The sequence below is a fragment of the Cibotium barometz genome, chromosome 39 (assembly GCF_041138505.1).
Source record: "Cibotium barometz isolate CiBa-2024 chromosome 39, ASM4113850v1, whole genome shotgun sequence".
Classification (NCBI taxonomy): domain Eukaryota; kingdom Viridiplantae; phylum Streptophyta; class Polypodiopsida; order Cyatheales; family Cibotiaceae; genus Cibotium; species Cibotium barometz.
In genome coordinates this window covers 34,686,408-34,700,771 of record NC_141084.1, presented here as the reverse complement: position 1 = coordinate 34,700,771, position 14,364 = coordinate 34,686,408, and the positions used below count along the sequence as shown (strand labels likewise).

The window sequence follows — 14,364 nt, the reverse complement described above, 5'->3', positions numbered from 1 at the left end:
GTGATAATAATGTAATCTTGAGAGGTAACCTTGAGAGGCTTGGGCTTGTGGTGCATGATACTTGAGAGTTCATAGCTTGGGGCTTTATATGTGATAGATTCTTGGTTGTGTTTTGACATACGTGCAAGTTTGAATTAAGCTTTTTTGTCATCCCCCCACACACACACCCACTCATAATAATTTAAGGGCAATAATATATAAGAAGCACACATTGTTGACACCTACCAATTTTAAATATAAGGACCTTTACACATTTTTGACACCTACCAATTTTAAATATAAGGACCTTTACACATCCTCATGCTTGCTTCGGTCCCACTCACAAAGAGGATGTTTCTTCCATATCCACCAAGTTGTGTAGGCCATCCATGATGAACTTCCACTATCCATGCTACATTTCTTTGGGTGGGTTATAAAAGGCCTAAGAGGTTTCTCACACTCTCCACACACAAAAGAGGATGTTCTTCCATAGCCAGGATGTGTAGGCCATCCATGATGAATTTTCACTACCCATGCTACATTTCTTTGGGCGGTGTGTAAAGGGCCTAAGAGGTTTCTCACATTCTCATCTCTTCCCCATCCTCCTCCTACCTCCTTTGTTTTGTTTCTTGAACATCTATGGTGGTAGAGTGGGTTCAATCAACATTTGAAAAGATCTAAAGCCTTAGCTTACATTTGAATCTTCTAGAGCCTTAGCTTACATTTGAGTCTTTCTTATGAAAGGACTTAGAGTAGTGCCTTTAAGCACACCCGCTAGCCTTTAATATAACAAGATCCAACCATTAATAGAAAGGGATTGGACCCAAGAAGGTCACTACTATTATTGCTCTTTCAAGGGAGGTTCCATGCATGCGAACAAATATAAACTTGCTACATAAACAACAAGTAAGGTCAGTACCAATTTCCAACCTTTGGACAATGGTGGAGATGATTGATACTAGCTGGAAACTGGGCAAAACATGTGAAGAGGCCCTTAAAAGAAAAGCAATCAAGTGATCATCCCATTTGAGGGTGGATAGTCTCACCACCTTGGGTACATAATGCCTAAGAGCCATGTCCCATCGGACAATATCGGTGACAACAACACAAACTTGAAAATCCCACCATTGTTGAGTAAATTTCAAATAGGCAACCATATAGGCTACTACCTGAGAATATGCAAGATCTAAGCTATAATTTTAGTTGGGCAGACTTCATTGTTCAGCTAGAAGAGTGCATAAAATGTGGAATCAAGGTTGGCTTTATTATTTCATTGTCAACTATTTTGAATGTATGGTTTGTTGTAGACTAATTGCAAAGGTTGTGTTTTTTACTTTAAATTTTCAGTTATCAATTTCAAGACCTTCAAATTCATGAACGTTTTAGTTATGACTTGGCAAATTTTGTGTAAAAAAATAGATGAAATTTAAAGCTTGCAAATGTGTTTATTACAGTAATGTTTTTTCTGAACGTTGGGGGGGCATGTACCTTCCATTGTCCAATTACCGAGTTAATATATAATTGACCACTATCTATTGCACAAAGATGCCACTAATATATACAGTAAAGTTGAATGAACCATTGCCCTAATTAATTAGGGCTGCTTTTTATACAGTGAACTATTACCCTTTAATTAGGGCTGATCCCCAAAGTGGCAAGGCAAACGTGTGGAAACGAGCCCTCCCTTATATAATGAAGTTGAATCAACCATAATTATCTCTGCCTTATGTAATGAAGTTGAATCAACCATGATTATCTAGTTGAATATCAACCCTCTAATTCCCAAAATAGTGTACATAATAGTGTGAATTTACCTGAAAATAGTGTACATAATGGTGTGGATTTACCTGTTTCTGAAATAGTGTTGGAGTTACCTGTGTCTGCAGACTCACAGGCTTTCTGGCTAGCTTATGTGGGGGTTTGGTCCATAGAATGTCTATCAGAGCTTGCTTGTTCGTGCAATTTAAGCAGGCGCCCATTTCGTAGAGCTCGCTCGTTTGCGCAATTTAAGCAGGTGCCCATTTCGTTTTCTGGCTCCAAGAAGCCTTTGAGAGATGTGGGTCTTCTTCTTTTCTTTGGTGAATTTTCCCAAAAGCATATCGGTCAATTATTATACAGATCACATCATCGAAGAATAGAGCGAATTATTATTATATACACACCGTCTCCCGAGAGGACAGGCGCGGGCAGGCAATACAAGCGGCAGCGATGGCGGGGGCAACCGTCCCTTCTAGGCTCAAAATAAACCATTCTGACAGTGAAAGCCAAATTTGCCCCTCTTTTTGTCCTCAGAATCCCTCCTGAGACAAAATTTTCACATAAACATTTAACATCCCCTCAAATCGCAGCCATTCATTGCGCGCCCATTATTACCGCGTGGGCTGTTTTGACTCCGTTTGCTAAATCCTGCACTGGGCAGCTTCTAAGCCCTGCAATTCTTCCTCTCTGCTGCAAATTGTCTTTTCGCTGCCCTGGCCCCTTACCTGCGTAGGCTGCAGCCTGCCTGGCCTCCTCTTAAACGGCCTTGTCTTAGGCTGATAACTTCACAAGATAACAATGCCTCCCGGCTCCAAGAAGCGCAAGGCAGCTAAAAAGCCGAAGCCTGGTGAGTCTCCAGCAACAAAGAGCGAGCTTGACACTGGCCTAGGTATGGCTTTTTCCTGCTGTCTTGCTTGATCAAGGAGTTAAAAAATGGGCTTGATTAGGTCAAATACAGCTCGAACAGCGGGCCGTACGCTTAAGAATGGACCAGATCAAGTCAATTTTAGCTAAACAGTGGTCTAATTAACTTAGTAGTGGCTTGGATTAGGTCAAATACAGTCCCATTATAGTGGGCCCATTTAGTGTCTTTTGTGAGCAAGCAGCTTAGTTGGAGCTCAATAGTGGGCTGGATTACTTCCAATACAGCCTGAAAATGAGCTGGATCGGTTCAAATACAGCTTAATCATTGCTGGATTAGTGCAAATACAGCAGTAATAGTGTAATCTGTGTTGCCTTGTTTTGCAGAAGAGGGTATGAATGATGGGGAGAAAATGGGCGAAGGCTCTCTATCACCTAAGACACCAGTGAGAAATGCAGAAGCCATGGCAGAAGGACGGGTGGTAGAGGAGGAGATAAACGGGGAGAATGTACAGGAAAGGGAGATGGAAGAAGGGTTGTTCTCTCCAAAGACGCATGCGCAGGACACGGAAGTAGACAACGATATCCAGTCAGAAGATACTTCTACACTTGTTGTTGGCGATTTGGAGACTACTGTATTTTCGCCCGATCAACAAGAAGATGGTGAAGCGAATCCAGTGCAAGCTGAACCAGCAGAGAAAGAGACTCCAGTTGGAATCGAACCAGAGGCAGATGCAGATGCAGCTCCGGTTGAAACCGAACCAAGGGTAGCTGAGGCTCCGGTTGAGATCGAACGAGAAGGAGAGCCTCCGGTTGAGATCGAACTAGAGGTAGATGCAGCCCCCGTTGAGATCGAACAAGAGGTAGAGGCTCTGGTTGAGATCGAACCTGAGGTAAAGGCTGTGGTTGAAATCAATCCAGAGGTGGAGGCTTTGGTTGTGAGCGAACCAGAGCCAGAGGTAGAGGCTCTAGCTGAAGCCAAACCAGATGAAAAGGTTCCGGTTGAATCTGAACCAAATCAACAGGATCTGGTTGAGATCGAACCAGATCAGCCAGCCCTTGTTGAGATTGCAGCTGGTCAGCAGGTTGCAGATGAGGTGGAAGCCTCTAACAGTGGGGGGGATTTGCATATGGGCGATGTTGGTGATGCTGTATGGCAGCAAGACGGAGGAGCAGAGTCAGATGAACTAAACACATCTATTTCTGAAGTCGATCAAGCGTCAGAACCCCAGGAGGAAATCACAGATGTTATAGCTGAGCCTCCTGTGATTGAGGGGGAGCTTGGTGAGCAGGCAGATGACAAAACCCATATTCAAGATCTCCTTCATGAGCCGCCTGCTGTTTCTGTTTCTGATGAAGCCAGTTTGATCGAAGAGTCTTCTCCTTCTATACCAGTTCCGGAGGCTTCCATTGATGCTGATGGTGAGAGGCCTTCACATGACCAAGAGAATCTGGAAATCACAGAGGAAGGTGAGAACCTTTTATCACCAGCAATAGCAGTAGCCGAAGAAGGTACTGCGGAAGGTGTTTCTGATAAGCGAGAGTTGGATATTGATGAACTAGAGAGAGGAACTGCAGATCATGATGGCCAAGGTGCTGTTGACATGGTTTCAAATGAGCTAAATGTGGATGCTATTGAGAAGGAGAGAGCAGCAGATGGTGAGTATGGCGACAATGAAGCTGTCTCAGCATCAGCTGAAGATGGCAGTGAAGTGGTAGTACCAAGTGAGCAAGAGTTGGGCACTGATTATGGCGACAATGAAGCTGTCTCAGCATCAGCTGAAGATGGCAGTGAAGTGGTAGTACCAAGTGAGCAAGAGTTGGGCACTGATCTGCCTTCTGTTAATGAACAAGGGGTAGTCACTGAGCCTGGTGAAGAACAGTTGGGCACTGGGCTACCTTCTGCCAATGACGGAGAATTGGGCACTGAGCAATCTCCTGTCGATCAACAAGAGCTAAGCATGGAGCTATGTGCTGTCGATGAACAAGAGATTGGCATTGAGCTACCTTCTGCTGTAGAACAGGAGTTAGTTGAGCAAGGCTTGGACACCAACTCCCCCTCTTTTGAGCCAGAGATGGTTGCAGAAACTCACAAGCCAGAAGATGAGGCTGTGTCATTGGTAGCAGATGAAGGTGCTACCATTGAGTTGGGCACTGGGCTACCTTCTGCTAATGACCGAGAATTGGGCACTGAGCAATCTCCTATCGATCAACAAGAGCTAAGCATGGAGCTATGTGCTGTCGATGAACAAGAGCTTGGCATTGAGCTACCTTCTGCTGTTGAACAGGAGTTTGAGCAAGGTTTGGACACCTACTCCCCCTCTTTTGAGCCAGAGATGGTTGCAGAAACTCACAAGCCAGAAGATGAGGCTGTGTTATTAGCAGCAGATGAAGGTGCTACCACTGAGTTGGGCACTGGGCTACCTTCTGCTAATGACCGAGAATTGGGCACTGATGAAGAAGAGTTGGGCACTGGGCTATCTTCTGCCAATGACGGAGAATTGGGCACTGAGCAATCTTCTGTCGATCAACAAGAGCTAAATATGGAGCTATGTGCTGTCGATGAACAAGAGCTTGGCATTGAGCTACCTTCTGCTGTTGAACAGGAGTTGGTTGAGCAAGGTTTGGACACCAACTCCCCCTCTTTTGAGCCAGAGATGGTTGCAGAAACTCACAAGCCAGAAGATGAGGCTGTGTCATTGGTAGCAGATGAAGGTGCTACAATTGAGCAAGGGTTAGATGTTGAGCACCCATCGAGTGAGCAAGAGAGAGACATTGAAGAAGATGAAACCGCCTCATCAATGGTGGTAGAAGTTGGTAGCGTGGTTAATGATTTAGATGAAGCTTTGATTGAAAATGTGCCAGTTGAACAAGAACTGGACAGTGAGCTTCCTTCTGCTGAGCAAGAGATAGGCACCTCTGACAGAAGGGAATTCGATGACACCTTATCAGCAGAAGCATCCGATCTGGTTGGACTGGTTCTAAAAGAAGAACAGTTGGATGGTGAGCCCCTATCTGCTGAGCAAGACAGATCAATCAATCAGAGCGGTGAAGATGAAGTTGGTTTATTACTGGCAACTGAAGGTGAAGCTGGTTTATCACCAGCAGCTGAAGAGGAGGTTTATGTTTCTGTTGGAAAGGCTTCTGTTGAGCAGGAGTTGTATAATCCTTCTGAACAAGAGGAGATTGTTACTGGGAATGTAGAAGAAGTAGCTGAATCAGTGGGTAAAGCGCCAGCAGGTCTTGTTGAAGAAGCACCAGATGATGAGAAGCCGGATGCAAAACTTTCTTCTCTCCAGCAAGAGGAAGTTGTTCAAGACAATGGAGAAGATGATGTCCATTTATCTGCAGGGGTAGCTGAAGATATGCCAGATGAGCAGGAGCTAAATTTCACAGAAGAAGAGAAAGCTGCTTGTGAAGATGGAGAAGTGGCAGCTAATCCATCCCTAGTAGTTGGAATTTCAAGCGGAATAGATTTAAGTGAGAAGGTGGAGAAGTGGCAGCTAATCCATCCCTCTACTGCAAATCCAGAATATTCGTCACCAAAGGCTGAAGACGATTCTCTTGAGAGAGTGCAGCATGAACAGGATTTGGGAAGTGCAGCCCCCCTTACTGATGATTTTATTGAAGCACTTCAGGATGATGAGAATTTGGGTAGTGAGCTCCCCCCTACTGAAAACCCTGCTGAAATAGTGCAGGATGAACAGGATTTAAATAGTGCACTCCCCTCTCGTCAACTCGAAGGCACTGCTGATGGCAATTTAGATCATGTCATTGAATCATCAGTAGCATCTGAAGATCCTGTCGAGCCAGAGCTGGATAGTGAGAGTAGAGATGGCATTGAGAATGTAATTGGGAGTGCTAGGGAGCTGGAGACTTCTGATCCTGTGTTGGTAGAAATTGGGCTGGTGTCCAAGGCCACAACTGCTGATGAAGGCGGACAGCAAACTTTGTCAACGCCAGAAGCTTGTACCTATGACATAACAGAGAGTAAAGATGAACCAGATATCCGTGTTGGCGAAGCAAATGAGGTGAGTGAAGCAGAGACCTATGCTGTTGAAGCAAAGGAAGGGAATGAGGCAGATATCTATGCTGATAAATGGAAAGAGACGGTTGCATTGCCTCAAGAGATGGCCAAGCTAGTAAGTGCTGGGGATGAAAAAGGAGTAGCCCCTCAGGTTGATGATCGAAACCCCACTGATGATCCCTTGCCGCTAAGCACCGCAGAGTTATCAGTGCAAGAGAATGGGGTTTCCGCACACGGTGAAGGAGACTCAGAAGAAAATTTATTGGTAATGGAGTCCAGTAATGGCACTGCAGAAGCCTCCATTGAGCAGGCTGCTGCTGCTGCAGCAATAGCAACAGAGAGTATGGAAGGTGTTCAAGCTTTTCACAATGAGAATACCCAGGAAGCTAGCCTGCCTGTGGTGGTTCCTGTCCACAAAGATGTAAACCTTCGAACTCATCTAAGTACAGTTGCTTATGTGTCATTAAACATGAGTTCTGCCACACCTTACTGATCCCTTGTATGCAGGTGAATCAGAGGGCTGTAGAACACGTGAATCGGAACATTACAGAGCCTTCGAACAATGGAGGAGCAACCCTTGCACGCAGGACGGAATGGTTGGGATGCTGTGGCATGTTTGATCTATTGCTGCATAAAGATTAGTAGTACTTACTACCTAGGGATTAGTATTCTCATAGTGTTCAAATGATACATGAGAGTTCACTATTGCCACTGCAAAGGTGTGTCTCGCATGACTAGAGTCTTAGGATTCTTTTGCTGTAGCGGCAGTTGTATACAGGTGATGGATGGAAGTAGATGCTTTAGAGTTCCATGAGTCTTACATATGTGTAATTTTCCGTCTAAAGGAGTTGTAGCTGCAGTTGTATACAGGTGATGGATGGAAGTAGAGATGCTATAGAGTTCTATGAGGTCTTCTTACATATGTGTAATTTCGCAGAGTCATTTCCAGGAAAAGCAATGGCATCAATTTTGAACAGGAGAGCATTCACACTGCACAGACAAACACATGATCATAATTGCTCATGCCATAGGTTCCAACATTGGTTTGAGCAGAGAAGGTCAAGAGCTGATGCTCTTCATATGGAGCTGTTCGCAAGTCAATTTGAAGAAGAAGAAGAAGAAGAAGCTCTTTTAACATCGTAGGAACAATCTCAAGAGACCAAATATGATCTATCCGACGGGAGTGAGATTCGAACACGACATGTTGAATAACAACTCCATTAGCTAACCAATCTACCACACATTGAAGTGATCCAGAGGTGGGAAAAGGACTGGAATAGAAACGGAAAGAGTTACTACTGAGAGTGAGAGGCACGGGCTTCTGGCTATACATATACCATCACTGCCTGACACGGCAAGTGGGCGAGCGCCCATGTGTGAACCAACCAATGGGCAGTTGCCTAAATGTGGACGTGGCAGGCTGGTACAGGTTTGGCAGGGTGGGCTTTGAAACGTGGTGCAAATGGGTCATAAAGGTGATGGTAAAGTAATGCATCGTTGGGCCAAGCGTGCGCCGTGAACCTTGAAAATGACCTAAAGGGAGAGGCTTCGGTTTGTCCACCAAAAATATTAAACATTTATGAATAGTCCACTCCACCTCAGCCAACCTTCTCCTAGTCTTTTGGAGTAGCTAGGACATGTATTCATTCCCAAATTGTAGTAGCAAGTTTCCTCTTCCATCTTTAGCCACAATTTGCTTGGAGATTACATAGAGGTTTGCATGTAACTTGTTAGGGAGAATTATATTTTTGAGTAGAAGCTAGGTTTTCTCGTCAATTTTTAGCTTGGAGTTGTTTATTTATTTATTTATTTTTTGGTGACTATCAGAAGGGAGCAACATACTCCATGAGGACCTCTCATATCCTCTACAAAGTGAAGGCAAGGTAACAATCGAGTGTCTCGTTGGGGATGGATGGTAGCTCGTGTGAGAGGTGGGAGAGCACGAGTACCTCCAGGTTACATACAAGCCACTCCCTTTAACCACTAGAACAAGCGTCAGATATTAGCTTGGAGTTGTTTGGAAGGCTTTATATATAGAGCATTTACTTAAAAACCGTGAATGATGGGTGGCTTGCCAAACATGACGAAATATGTGTGCTTGTTGTGGAAGCATGGCAATGTGGGTAGAAAGAAGGGAAGCATTACAGACAAGTGTCCCCTCTTTTTGCACTTTTCTCTTGCTCTCAAGCACTTAGTAAATGCCTCGTTCAAACACATATGCCGCTCTTGATGGTGATGAGCAATAGCTCTCTCATGAAGGATGAAACGTCTCTCTCTCACACTCAAGGGTACTCTCTCAACACGCATTGCATGGCTTTTCAAAATATGGTACGTGGGTGTCCAACTCCTCATCACCTCAGATAGCAAGTTGAAGGTGGCGTTGAGTTATTCACATAATGTTTTAGTCTGTACATGCGTTTCCAACTAGCTCCAAAACCCTTTTGATATTAGGCACTCTGAAACACCCTTCCATTTACTTGGGCAAGCAAGATTTGCGAAGACAATGAAGGGACCAACCAAAAACGGTGACTCGACACGGATGGACCGAGAGACGAGTTCTTCCTATCTCGGTAGATTTGCCATGAGCAGGATGCCTGCACAATTGGGAGTGCCATTCCAAGAGCAAACAGTCATTGGAAGAGGCCTACATTGGCTAGGTCTTGGGAAAACTATCCCATCCTCCCCACTGTGGTAGCCCTCCCGTTTGGGATTTCTATCCGGGCCACCTTGGTGCTTTGGGGGTGTGCTTGACCGCCCCGTATTTGTTGCATCTATATGGGGGACAAGCCAACACCCAAGCAACCACGCACTCAAGCAACCTCAAGCGCCCAACTCCCTCTCCCTCTCTACCTCTGAGTCACGGTTCGGGCCCTCCCCCCCCCCGCCCCCGTAACGGCCGTGGCTCACGTCCCTCATGTATATATTTCTTGGTTAATAGCAATCACGACTCCTCCGTGGGTCTTTTCTTTGAGATCTTCTCTCTCTCTCTCTCTCTCTCTCTCTCTCTCTCTCTCTCGTTGCTGTAGGGTTATATGACTTTAAGGATGGACTCTTCTATGCCCATGGGAAAGTCTATGTGCCAGAGGTGCCTAGCTTGAAAGCTAGATTGATGTGGGAAGCCCATGATTGCAAATTGGCAGGCCATGGTGGCAAAAAACGGTCGTTTGAGAAATTGAGTAGATTCTTCTATTGGCCTAAGATGCAAGATGACGTGGTCGAATATGTAAGATCATGCCCCACGTGACAATTGGTGAAAGCGCAACGGGTGAAACCGGCAGGTTTGTTGCAAACCATGCCAATACCGTCTCGACCATGGGACGACGTGGTAAGCATGGATTTCATAGTCGAGTTGCCCGAGTCACACGGGTACACCATCTTCGTTGTGGTCGACTATTTTTCAAAACAGGTTCATTTCATTCCCGCCAAGCCGCCCCTTACTGCGTATCAGACGGCGAAACTATTCTTCAAACATGTTTTCAAGTACCATGGGTTACCGATGGCCATAGTATCCGATCGGGATGGAAGGTTCATGAGCTCCATGTGGAGAGAGCTCTTCAAGTTACTAGACACCCAGCTTCGATTCTCATCCGCCTACCACCCGCAGACGGATGGACAAACGGAGCGGATCAACCAAGGAATCGAAGATTACATTCACAGCTACGTCAGAGCAGATCAGAAAGACTGGGCAGATTACTTGGAGATTTTAGAATTCCACTATAATAGCTCCATTCATAATGCTACGGGGTTCTTGCCTTTTGAACTCGCAATGGGTAAAGAGGTGATAACCCCCTTGGCAATCGCCACTGGAGCTATTCATGCAGAGGATCAGGATGCAGAATAGTTTTTGAGACAATGGCAAACACACATGCAGATAGCTAGGCAAAATTCAGTACAAAGTAAGCAAAAGTATGCCAATCGCCATAGAAGACACGATGAATTCCACCCGGGGGACTTGGTCTTGGTCAGCCCCCAAACATTGCGTTGCCAAAATAACCTCACCCCAAAATTCAACCACAGGTATTATGGTCCTTACCGTGTCCTGCAGAGTTACAATGGAGTCACAAGTTAGACTTACCAGAAACTGTTAGAATACACAATGCATTTCACATCAGTTTACTTAAGAGGTTCTATGTTGATGAGAGATTCAGTTGCCATGTGCCACTCGTCGACAACAACTCCAACCCCTTTGAACCAGAGATCATTTTAAAGGCAAGGGTGCGCCAAAATCAACCAGAGTTTTATGTCAAGTGGAAAGGGCGACCCATGACAGATTCGGTTTGGGTGCCTGAGGCAAAGTTGTTAGATGCACACAAGCAGCAAGTCATGCAGTTTTACAAATTCCCTGAAACATTGCAAGATGATGCCAGCAGCATGTGATGCCTTTCGCGTTGAGGGTCATGTATTGCCTCCCTGTACATGGTGTACATAGCCTTTTTGTAGCTCGAAAGGGGCTTCAAGCCCTTTAAAGGAGGGGTGTATGTGGTGGCCCTCCCGTTTGGGATTTCTATCCGGGCCACCTTGGTGCTTTGGGGGTGTGCTTGACTGCCCTGTATTTGTTGCATCTATATGGGGGACAAGCCAACACCCAAGCAACCACGCACTCAAGCAACCTCAAGCGCCCAACTCCCTCTCTACCTCCGAGTCACGGTTCGGGTCCCCCCCCCTCGTAATGGCCGTGGCTCACGCCCCTCTCTCATGTAAATATTTCTTGGTTAATAGCAATCACAACTCCTCCGTGAGTCTTTTCTTTGAGATCTTCTCTCTCTCTCTCTCTCTCTCTCTCTCTCTCTCTCTCTCTCTCTCTCTCTCTCTCTCTCTCTCGTTCTTGGCAAGCAAAACGTGGGTTCCTCGTTGCCGTTGGCTCTACGCGAGCCGCGGGGAATGTCGGCCGCGGTCCCATCGTTTCGGGTGCCGTTTGGCACGTCGGCAAGGTGAATTGAGCCCCGTTGGGGTCCCGTGGGGACCAGGCCGTCACACCCACGGGGGCATGCCAGCCTATACCAAGTATGATGCATGTATATGGGAGACCCTTTGAGTAATCACGGATGCTAGCTCGTACCGAGTATTATGCATCTATATGGGAGAGTGGGAGAAATGTGGCTTGCCCGATCTCTTCCACCTCAATTATGTATGCCAGCCCATGCCAAGTATTATGCATCTATATGGGAGACCCTTGGAGTGGGAGTAATGTTGCTTGCTCGACCTCTTCCACCTCAATCACGTTTCGATGCATAGGGCTTGTGAGCAAGGTATCCCGAGCCATAGATTCTCATGAGTCCGACCCATCAATTGTAGATATTATCTCATGATTAATACAAGATGGTGTTTTCATTCTCAATCGGTCCCATGTCCCGTTTTTGGTTTTTCTTGTCAAGTTTCACATTTTTATTGTTTTAAAATTTGATGTTTTGCTTTTCAGTTTTTCTTAGTAAGTTTGATGTTTTTTATTGTTTTTAAGTTTTTGACGATGACATGTTTGGTAATTTGAGGCATAACACTTGGTATCAGAGCAAGTCTCTCCACATAAGTCAGCTATAGCATCGTGTAGGGGAGGTCAATCGGAAGGAAAAGAGGATGTCAAAGGGACAATCAACAAGAAGTAACATAAAATCAAAATTGATGAAAATAACTCTTTTGAAGTAAAAATAAATTTCTTTATGTGTCTTTCTATGCATAAAATCAAATTTGATGAAAATAACTCTTTTGAAATAAAAATCAATTTCTTTATGCATATTTCTATGCATAAAATCAAAATTGATGAGAATAACTCTTTTGAAATAAAAATAAATTTCTTTATGCATCTTCTATGCATAAAATCAAAATTACACTTTTAGAATACACAATTGGTGGGGATTACTCTTTTTGGATAATAAAAGATAAAACTTATTTCACCAAATTTTAAAATTTTTTACCATAACCTCCTTTGTATGGCTGATTATTTTTTAAAATTTTTTAACTTAAAATTACTTTTAAAAATTATCCCCAAATGATTTTAAGCACTCTAAACTAATCAAATTTTACTTTTAAAAGAGAAACAATATGAAAAGTTTAATTCCAACAATTAGATTACTTAACTAGGATAAAGGAGGGCAGAATTTAAGAAAGAAGAGAGGGAGAAAGCCTTTCCAACAAGGCATAGCATCTGTTTATCATTTTAAGATAACAAAAATTTAGAAAACCATTAAAAGAATAAAGAAAAAGTAAGATTTCTAACTTACATGAGATTCTGGGAGCTTTCCTTTGGCTTGATGGTTTGAGGGATCTACTCTTGTTTGCAACAAGAGTGGCCACCAATTCTTTAGAAGAGGGAATGGTCAAAACTTAATGAATTATTAAGAAATTCATAGTTCTTGACTCTGGGGTGGAGTAGAGTAACAGTGCATAAAACACTATTAACCATTTACAAAGGGGAGGCTTCATTTATAGGAAAAAGTGAGCCTCTAACCAAGCAAACTGATTCTAGAATTTTCCAGATCAGTTTGGTCAATTTTTTTACCATTTTTAGGTCAGTTTAGTTCACTTTTTGGATCTAGTTGAAGCAGGAGAGAGGAGAGATGAAAATATCTCATTATTTGTGAATTTAAAACTCAACCACACATGTGAAATAGGCACCTCCTTCATGAGGGAAAATTCCCCACACTGAGGTGTCAAAAATGCATCATTTCTCTAAATATCTCTTTTTTTTAAACTAATATCCTTGTCCTTAGTCAACTCTTCATCTTATGTGAGTATTTACTCATTTTTGGGAGGATTTTTCTTATTTCTTCTATTTATCTCCTTCCTATATTTGGATTGATCTAACTGGCCCCTCAGAACCTTAATCTAATTTTTTTTTGAAAATCTGGACCCTCAGGATAAGGTCTTTTGAACATATTATAATTTATTTCTAATGCACCTTCTGAAAATCTTTTTGAACTTCTGTTTTGGAGAAATTTATTTTAATAAGAAGATATATTTTTTCATCCAAAAATATCTAAAAATTGAATAATCTCTCTCTATAATATTTTCTCTCTCTAGGCCAAAACAGGATAAAACAGGATCTTTCTTTTATTTCAGAGAGGGGAATAATTATAAGATCAGAAGGGGAGGTTCTTCAAAAGCCAGAGAGAGGAATCTTACATCCTACCCCACTTAAAAAACGCGAGATGTCCTCATCTCGCAATATTAGAGGACAATTCATTTCCTTAAGATCCAACTAATTCTAGGGTTTCCTATAGTCTGGAGAACCCAATAGAATCTTGGGATAAAGATCCCTTATATAAAACTCATCATCAAACAATGATTCACTCAGATTGTAACATTCAAATCCTTATCACAATTATGGTCCATTAGACCAAATTTTCTATCTGAACAGTCTGACATGGAAATTTTCAATTATACAGATTTTTAATTTGACATCCCTTAACTTGATCCACTGGGTCAAGTGTTAACAGCAGCAATCTACTAGCACAATCCACTAATCTCATAGTGATTTGCTGAAGTCATTAACGTCATTCTAGCTACGAACATCATCACAGGGACTCGTCCCATTCATCACAGGGACTCGTCCCATTCATCTTCATTGCGGTTTTGCTCAGTTTATTACATTCGTCCCATTCATCTTCATTGCGGTTTTGCTTAGTTTATTACATTTCAACCAAATTTCAAGAATCTTCATTTTTTTTCAATCAGAATCCCAATCAACTCATCAGTTCTCAACCAAAATTTAAAATCATATCAACCACATTCGAATTCATCAT

General features: G+C 43.4%; 1 protein-coding gene across 3 annotated transcripts; it reads left to right on the top strand.

Moving 5' to 3' along the window:
- Positions 1 to 1,640: 1,640 nt before the first annotated feature.
- LOC147616018 (uncharacterized) lies at positions 1,641 to 7,601 on the top strand. 3 transcript variants are annotated; one of them, XM_086778653.1, is made up of 3 exons: positions 1,641 to 2,626; positions 2,986 to 7,046; positions 7,142 to 7,601. In XM_086778653.1, the coding sequence occupies exons 1-3, from the start codon at positions 2,536 to 2,538 to the stop codon at positions 7,265 to 7,267; spliced, it is 4,278 nt and encodes a 1,425-aa protein (XP_086634779.1). In that variant the 5' UTR covers positions 1,641 to 2,535; the 3' UTR covers positions 7,268 to 7,601. The 3 variants fall into 3 exon arrangements, with proteins under 3 accessions (XP_086634779.1, XP_086634777.1, XP_086634778.1); XM_086778651.1 differs by having other exon boundaries at positions 7,133 to 7,601; XM_086778652.1 differs by having other exon boundaries at positions 2,143 to 2,626; positions 2,989 to 7,046; positions 7,133 to 7,601.
- Positions 7,602 to 14,364: the final 6,763 nt, after the last annotated feature.

Excerpts from the sequence above, each read along its gene's own strand:
- LOC147616018 (XM_086778651.1), top strand. The coding sequence starts at position 2,536 with ATGCCTCCCGGCTCCAAGAAGCGCAAGGCAGCTAAAAAGCCGAAGCCT. Across the intron at positions 2,627-2,985 it reads CGAGCTTGACACTGGCCTAG|AAGAGGGTATGAATGATGGG; the intron begins GTATGGCTTTTT and ends CTTGTTTTGCAG. Across the intron at positions 7,047-7,132 it reads TGGTTCCTGTCCACAAAGAT|GTGAATCAGAGGGCTGTAGA; the intron begins GTAAACCTTCGA and ends CCTTGTATGCAG.